This window comes from Ammodytes marinus (genome assembly GCF_949987685.1).
Source record: "Ammodytes marinus genome assembly, chromosome: 24".
In the NCBI taxonomy this organism is placed as follows: domain Eukaryota; kingdom Metazoa; phylum Chordata; class Actinopteri; order Uranoscopiformes; family Ammodytidae; genus Ammodytes; species Ammodytes marinus.
In genome coordinates this window covers 2518420-2527403 of record NC_137228.1, presented here as the reverse complement: position 1 = coordinate 2527403, position 8984 = coordinate 2518420, and the positions used below count along the sequence as shown (strand labels likewise).

Here is an 8984-nt window from a genome sequence, read left to right as displayed (position 1 = left end):
GCCATGTTTGGGCAAAAACGCAATTCTGCCTACCACCTACAGAACCTTCTCCCAAGTGAATAATGGTGGTTTCAAATTGTCTGCAAATCTCCAGATGTAATGTTTGGGTTGGCTTTTACCTGAAAAATCACTTTTCTTGTGGCGCTTGAGGATATTTTTGAAGGAAGTCCACTTCTAGGCAGATGTTAAGTCACTCTTAAAGCTCTCCATTTGTAGATGATTTGCCTCACGGTGGACCGATTGAGCTCAAATTTTTTTTTATGAATTTATAACTGTCCCCAGACAAATGTGCAACATCAAAACTCTATTCCTGAGATCCTCTGAGATTTGTTTCCCTTTTAGCATGTCTGACCTGTATGGGTTCAGTTTGGTGAGCCTAAACTGACCTGGTTTTATCTCTGTTTTATCTAGTGCCGCCCAATTTCTTTCCTAAAGATCTCTCATTACATTGGTCTATTTCATCAACCAATTTGGCCCACCTGATTGTGTCAACCTGCTCGATTTAAGCAATGCAGCTCAGGGTTCACAAACTTTTGCACATACAACATTCGTCAAATAATTAGTTTTATCTGTTTTAACAATTGATTTCTGGAAAAGAAAAATGTTGAATTGATAAACAAACATCTGTTATTTCATATAAAAAATACTGGTATTGATAAAAATGAATTAATAATGGTTAAAATAAATAAAATTCCAAAAGGCTCAAGGGGTTCACAAACTTTCGCACTTGACTGTAGGTATTCAAATATACACTATATAAGTATAGTGAAGTATTCCTTTTACACTGTTTGATAGGGAACCTCCCTGTTTGGCAGAGTCTCCTAATAAACTCTAAACGCAGAGAATAACTTTCAAATAGCTTGTAACTGGAAATGACAAGACCTCTGTTTACCCAGCATTCCCCTCAAGACGCTTCTTTTTTTTTAGCCTTGTACTTCTTATTTGAATTCAATATTTACTCTACTGTAAGTATAGCATCAGGAGTAAACTCTCCACCAGTGAATACAGTAGGTCCAATATACTCTGGTGAGGGAATGTCACTAATAATAATAATGGATTGGATTTATAAAGCGCTTTACAGGGTTCCAGGTTCCATTCATTCACACACAGTCATACCGGTGGTGGTAAACTACAATAGTTGCCACAGCTGCCCTGGGGCAGACTGACGGAAGCGTGGCTGCCATTCAGCGCCTACGGCCCCTCCGACCACCACCTCAAACATACAGCAATCATACACATTCACACCAGGCAAGGTGGGTGAAGTGTCTTGCCCAAGGACACAACAACCATGACGCAGATGGCAGAGCGGGGATCAAACTGCCAACCCTTGGATCATTGGCCAACCCGCTCTACCACCTGAGCCACGGTTGCCCCATTACTAGTCAAACATTTCGACTGGCATTGAGATGGTCAGCCGTCCCGCATCAACTATACTGCAAACACAAACAACCAGCCCTGATGCAGGGCCCACATACACAGTCCCATATCGAGGCTAGTGATAGCATTGCTAACAGAAAAACACAGCTAGGTATGATTCAGTATCGAGTCTAATCTTCGTCTTCTGCAATAATAAACATGACATGGTGAATGACATTTTCACTTTTTTCTTGCATGTTTTAGAGTGACAGATGGACTGATTTAACTGAGAAAAATAAATGGCAGATTAATCGCTGGTGAAAATAATGACTTAGTTAGTGGAAGGCAGCCCCTGATTGGTTCACGTAGTCGTCAATCTATAGCCTCCAGTCAGACCAGGCCCCTCCCCGCTTTATGTCCGTTGAGGCTAGATTGATGACTACATGAACCAATCAGGGGCTGCCTTCAACTGAGGTCTATCAGTCGATTGGATCTGGGTTAATACATCAGCTGTGTGATTTCAAATATATAGGGTTTTCTATATAATGCAATTGGATGAGATGAAAAAAGTTATATACGCAATAAATACATTCTAAATAATGCAAAAGGGAAGGAAAAAACCAAACCGTATTCAAAAAAAAAGTAAATAAATTGAAATGTGCAATATGAGGAACATTATTTACAATATGTGCAATTTGTGAAAGGCTTTGCTATGGGGACCGTAGAAAAAGACCCAGTGTTAATACGCAGCCTAGGTTCTGTAAACGGGCACACATACAGAGGGTGTACGCCAACAGTGCATGTTTGCAGAGCCTCGGCTGTGTATTAACAGCAAATTATCAATTATAATCATTTAGCAAATCAACCATTAGTGGAGTAAAAAGCTACTCAAATAGGAAGAAGAAGAGTCAAACAGTGAATTAACTGGAATATATATTTTATAATAGGTCCATGGAAGAAACAGCTTTAGCGATATAGGCCTACTACCGTAGCAATGGAAGAGGCTAAACTAGAGGCTGTATTATAGACAGCGGGGGTCTGTGAGGACATTAATCACGACATGTCAAACAAAATAGTCTCGCACGGACCTCCGGCACTTTTGTATTGCTGCCGTCAGCCTGCCGTCTAGCTGACATTCTTCCCCGTGCGATCCCCGCTCATGCTGCTCTGTTGTAGTTGTATGTCCCTGTGCCCCGGCCGTGTAACTTCATAGATAGATAGATGTGTATGTAATTTCGTATCAACTCACAAAAATCTCTCCTGAAAAGTTAAGACATTTTCTAAAGTATTACAGTCCTCTCCATAAGTATCGGAACAGTGAGGCCAATTCCTTTATTTTTGCTGTAGACTGGAAACATTTGGGTTTTACACCAAAATATGAATATGAGACAATAGCTCAACATTTCAGCTTTCATTTCCAGGTATTCACATCTGGATCTGATACATAACTGAGAAGATATCATTATTTGTAAAGGAACACCACATTTTTAGGCGAGCAGAAGTATTGGAACAGATAGACTTTAAATAAATTAAGTGAATAAAACATACTATTTTGTCTCAAATCCTTTGCTTGCAATAACCACATCAAGCCTGTGACCCATTGACATCACCAAACTTTTGCATTCTTCTTTTGTGATGCTTTTCCAGGCTTTCAACGCAGCCTCATTCAGTTGTTGTTTGTGTTAGGGGGTTACTCTCTTAAGTCTCCTCTTTGGCAGGTAAAATGCATGCTCTATAAGGTTTAAGTCTGGAGATTGACTTAGCCAGTCTACCTTCCACTTCTTGCCTTCTTGATTAACTCCTTCGTTGTGTTTTGGGTCATTATCTTGCTGCATGATGGAGGATCTTCCAATCAGTTTGGTTGCATCTTTCCTTAAATTGTCAGACAAAATGTTTCTGTAAACTTCTGAGTTCATTTTGCTGTTGCCATCATGTGTTACATCATCAATGAAGATTAATGAGCCCGTCCCAGAAGAAGCCATGCAAGCCCAAGCCATGACATTGCCTCCACCGTGTTTCACAGATGAGCTTGTATGTTTGGGGTCATGAGTAGATCCTTTCTCTCTCCAAACTTTAGCCTTTCCATCACTTTGGTAAAGGTTCATCTTGACAACAACACAGTAACACATGATGGCAACAGCAGAATTAACTTAGAAGTTTACAGAAACATTCGGTCTGCCAATTTAAAGAAAGATGCAACCAAACTGATTGGAAGATGCTCCATCATGCAGCAAGATAATGATCCAAAAAAACTGCAAAAACAACAAAGGAGTTCATCAGGGGCAAGCAATGGAAGGTTTTAGACTGGCCAAGTCAATCTCCAGACTTAAACGCTATAGAGCATGCATTTTACCTGCTAAAGAGGAGACTGAAGGGAGTAACCCCCCAAAACAAACAGCAACTGAATGAGGCTGCGGTGAAAGCCTGGAAAAGCATCACAAAAGAAGAATGCAAACGTTTTGTGATGTCAATGGGTCACAGGCTTGATGCACAAGCAAAGTATTTGCGACAAAATATTACGCTTTATTCACTTTAATTTATTTAAAGTCTATCTGTTCCAATACTTCTGCTCGCCTAAAAATGTGGCGTTCCTTTACAAATAATGATATCTTTTCAGTTGTGTATCAGATCCAGATGTGAATACCTGGAAATGAAAGCTGAAATGTTGATCTATTGTCTCATATTCATCTTTTGGTGTCAAACCCAAATGTTTCCAGTCTACAGCAAAAATAAAGGAATTGGCCTCACTGTTCCGATACTTATGGAGGGGACTGTATGTCTTTCGTTTGTGTTTGTAAACCAATGTACAGTAAGTGAAAGTGAACTGTTGGCTATGCGCCCCCGTGATCTCCGGTAGTAATGCTCCGTTCTGTCCGTTTGGTACGCATCCGCAAGCTTGCAGGATACGTGCAGAAATACGGACGTAATGTACGCAGAGTACGGACAGAAGGCTCCGTCCGTATCCGTATGTAACGTAGAGCATAAATGAGCTTTTAACTGGAGGTGCAAATTTGAGCTTGACAGTTCTCTCATGACCTTAGAAACAGATGCTGACCTGATTAGATGTAGGGATGTGGACATTGACCAGGCAGGCAGGGTCAACTGAAAGATTGGGAAATGATTAATCCATTGTCTTCGGAGTTTTACCCGTTTGGATTCTTTGATCATTTTTGTTCTATCTGTTTCTCATGACTCCCTCAACTTTGATCACAGGGCAACACTTTGTGCCCTTTAACAACAGTGCACAAGGGATTGGCATACTTCTAAAGAGCATCAATTGATTCATTGCTTAGTCCAACATTTAATTATACGCGAGAGATTATTGAGGGGTGGTTGACTTAAACAAACAATGCAAAGCAGAAAACACAAACAGAATGTATACAATGCTAAATACACATTGTAGTATACACATTGTATACTACAATATAGCCTATTTAGCAAGTAGAGTTATGCAGATTTAAGATAATATTACAGATATGTTAGATATCTCATATAGCATTTAAAAAAAGGGTATGAAGGTATTTATTTGAATTTGTTCTAATTCTCGAGTTATGATACTGGTTTACAAAGCGCTTAATGGTTAAGGGCCTAAATATATCTCACTTACTTCCATACTATGAACCTTCTAGAGCTCTCAGAACATCTGGGCCCCGGCTACTAAACAGTATACACATAGGACTAAACAGGGTGAAGCTGCATTTACTTATTATGCTTCATATAACTGGAAATGTGTTAAGAATTTAATTTAATTTTTATTGTATTTATGTATTTGACGTTTTGCTCTTTTATAAACTTTCTATGTAAAGGACTTTGAATAACCTTAGTGTATGGATTGTGCTGATTTTTTTTTTTAAATTGTAGATTGGTTTTTAACATATACTGGATTGCATTGCATTGCACTATTTATAGTTTTAAAAGTTTGTACATTTGTGTTTGTTGCAGGATTCCAGATGACCATTTTCCTTTGCGGCTCCTTCAGTCAGAACCTAGCGACAATGCCCCACAATTTTTCAGTCTGCCCAACCACAACCTGTGTGGAGTACCAAAGCTGAGGTTAACCACAAAGGGTCGAAAACTTGGACTACTTAAATCATTCTAGTGATGATTATTTCACCATACCCTGTTGTACACCCTAAGATCAGATTCAGACACCGATCTGCAGAATTCAATTTATTGCAAATTCAGTGTCACACAAAGTGTCTCAGCACTTTTATTCTAGATCAGGGGTCATAGCTAGATTTAAAGTGAAAAGCAACTGAATCAAAGAAAAGAGCCTCAACAGTGTCAAAGATGGCCACGATGGAAGTGTTGGACATCACTGTTGTAGCGTTCTACTTCATCCTGGTGCTAGCCGTCGGCTTCCTTGCCATGAGGAAAGCCAACCGCAGCACGGTGAATGGCTACTTCCTCGCCGGCCGCTCCATGAACTGGGCCACCGTGGGAGCATCTCTGTTCGTCAGCAACATAGGGAGCGAACATTTCATCGGGCTGGCCGGCTCGGGCGCTGTTAGCGGCTTGAGTGTGGCCGCGTGGGAGATAAACGCTTTACTGTTGCTCCAGTTGCTAGGCTGGGTGTTTATCCCCGTGTATATCCAGTCCGGTGTCTACACCATGCCAGAGTACCTGTCAAAACGCTACGGCGGGAGGCGGCTAAAGGTGTACTTTGCCGCGTTATCCCTGATCCTGTACATCTTCACCAAGTTGTCCGTGGACCTGTATGCCGGAGCCTTGTTCATCCAGGAATCCTTAGGGTGGAACCTCTATCTGTCCATCTTCCTCCTCATCGCCATGACTGCTCTGCTGACGGTCACTGGCGGTCTGGTCACCGTCATCTACACAGATACGCTCCAGGCTTTCCTCATGATCGCTGGAGCCCTCTGCCTCACGGGCATGAGCCTCTACCAAGTGGGAGGACTCGAAGGTCTTGTATCTTTGATCTTTGTGCAATGACGTTAAAGCTGGGGTATATGATTTCTGATTGGTCAAAGTTAACATGAGCTGTACCCTTTGACCAATCAGAGCGAGGCTCCGATTCTCTTCTTATTGGCTGTTGGGACTGTCCATTCACTTTGGCACGACTTTGTTGGTGTAGAGTGTGTCAGGGAGGGACCATAGGGCAGGGACCAAAGAGAACAAGTGGAGCGGTTGAGGTATTTGGATTCGAATCTCTATCCCAACTGCCATTTTCTCCCCAAATCCTCCACCCCAGCTTTAAACCATGTTATTATTTAAACTACAATTTAATATGAATGCTTTTACCATATGTAACCATTTTCTAAACTATGTCCTGCCCTGTCATTTTTAAGGCTTGAGGACCAAGTACATGCAGGCGACTCCAAACATCACTGCCATCTTGCTGTCTTCACCCAACCTGACATATTCTGAATCCTGCCTACACCACCTCAACCCCAAGGCAGATGCTCTGAAGATCCTTCGAAGCCCCACGGATCCAGACCTACCTTGGCCCGGTTTCCTACTGGGCCAGACTCCTGCCTCTATTTGGTACTAGTGCAAGTCTTTCAATGTAGAGTTCATCTCAATGTAGATTGAGATGAATGTTTGAATATTAAAGGTTCAGTAAGCGGAATGGTCATTTAAGCAAACTTTCTGTCAGTGACTGGAGTTAGCAGTCCCCTCCCTCGTCCCTACGTCACCACCACATGAACACACAGCCGTCTTCATCAGATAGTGCCGCGATGGAGAGCAGCGAGTCATCGTTCACGGGGCACAGAGACCCCGCCTCTTTATAGCGCTCTGTCTCCTGATTGGGTAAAAATGAGCGGGATACTCAACATTTTATCTGGCAATTACTGCAAAGCTGAATGACTGGCAGACCTGTGTTATGAGCTGCACACACTGTTTTAAGTGTTTGAGAGGGAATATGCAAAAAGTGCCTTGTGTACAATTGACTAAAATTCACTTACTTAATTACTTACTTTATATTTGTATGTGTGTGAGCATTTGATTTCTGGTACGGTCTGCAACATAAACTCTGCTGCCTCAACATACTGTTTAAAAGACAAAAAGTCAAAATATCTGAAATACCCCATATTCAGAAAGAAAACCTTATATGTAAAATACAATCCCAGCGTTCCGAATCGCATACTCTTTCTTTTTTCTATTCTACATACTACATCCGAAGATAAAACTAATCTAGTTAGGATGCAGTAGGCATACAATTGGGACCTACTTTTACTCTTTTCTTTCATCATAACATTGCGCCTTGATCTTGCCTCTTGCTTTTATATCCGTCGCATCCCTGTTTGTTTTCATACGGAGGCTTCGTCGATGTGACGTCACTTCACGTGTGCACCGGATTGTGGGTCAGAATCGCCCAAATAGGATGCAGTTTTCAACACTAACAATCTTGGCCGGATGAAGTAGGACATCCGGGTACTTGTTCTAACCATCCTAAATCTGCCCACAAGAATCGGGACATCCTAAATCTTTTTTTCTACATACTATATAGTAGAAAGTATGCGATTCGGAACTCAGGGAATGAATACAGGTGAATGGTAGGAAGTAACTTAAGACAGAGATAAATCAATCAGGAGCATTCAGAGCAGAGGGAGTGAAACAGTGGCGCCATCTACAGTCTAAGACAATGAACAGCACACATTGTCCCACACTGTATTACTGTGCTGTCTGAGGGTGATGTCATACACTGAGACTGCTTGTGTTGTCTGGATGGAGAGCTTCCCATCTGCACATAGCTGAATAGCTGCTAGTAGCTAGTATCTACAAGTGAGACCAAAAAACATTCCCTATGCCCTCGTGTGGTGCTGTCTAACACCTGGCTCACTGTAGTACGTTATAGTGCATTTCATGGCCCTTCTTATTGGGGCAAGGTTGGTTTGTAGAACTACTTTGTAATGGGTTACATGCAAAAGGTCTTTACAGGTTAATAATTAGGCAGCCAGTCTGTATAGGAAAAACAGTGAATGGACTCCACTTATACAGCACTTTTCTCTGGTTTTTCACAGACCCAAAGCAAATTTACATTGTTTTTTACACATTACCCCATTCACACACACATTCATACACCGATAACAGCAGCTACCATACAGGGTGCAAGCTGACTATCAATTCAGGGTTCAGTGTCTTGCCCAGGGACACTTGGACATGTGGCGGGGAGACGGGGGATCGAAACCACCGACCCTGCAACCCAGTGGACGACCGCCCTACCTGCTTCGCCACAGCCGCCCAAGCATCATTGGCATATACAGTATGTACTTTATACAAGCACACATTTGTATTATTGGGATTTCACACATTATGACATGTTAAATGTAGTTTAGGACATTGACCACCACAACCTCATGATGAAAATGGAGCCATATGGTATAATAATTATGTATTGACTATTATTGAATGAGGCCCAAATTGAAACGTACAGTAATATTGCCATTTGGGTTTACAATAAGACCTTGAGTCTTTTTATTTGGTTGAAGCAGCTCATTAAGTCCTCATCTTGTGCACTGTAAAATCAGAGGAAACAAAGAGAGCTTGGTTTGTGTATTGATGGATGGAATACACATCGAACACACAGTAGCCTTGATATGTAGTACACACTCTAATCCAGCAGGTTGCATATGGATTGACTGTAAAGATGGGTAAGAATGAGAGCA

The 8984-nt window shown here is 41.6% G+C and overlaps 1 protein-coding gene across 1 annotated transcript; it reads left to right on the top strand.

Annotated features, from left to right (window-relative positions):
- Positions 1–5638: 5638 nt before the first annotated feature.
- On the top strand, positions 5639–6865 carry LOC307270083 (sodium/myo-inositol cotransporter-like; the record flags this gene model as incomplete). Its single annotated transcript, XM_080053225.1, has 2 exons — positions 5639–6277; positions 6663–6865. Exons 1-2 carry the CDS (start codon positions 5647–5649, stop codon positions 6863–6865), a joined length of 834 nt encoding a protein of 277 aa, XP_079909351.1. The 5' UTR covers positions 5639–5646.
- Positions 6866–8984: the final 2119 nt, after the last annotated feature.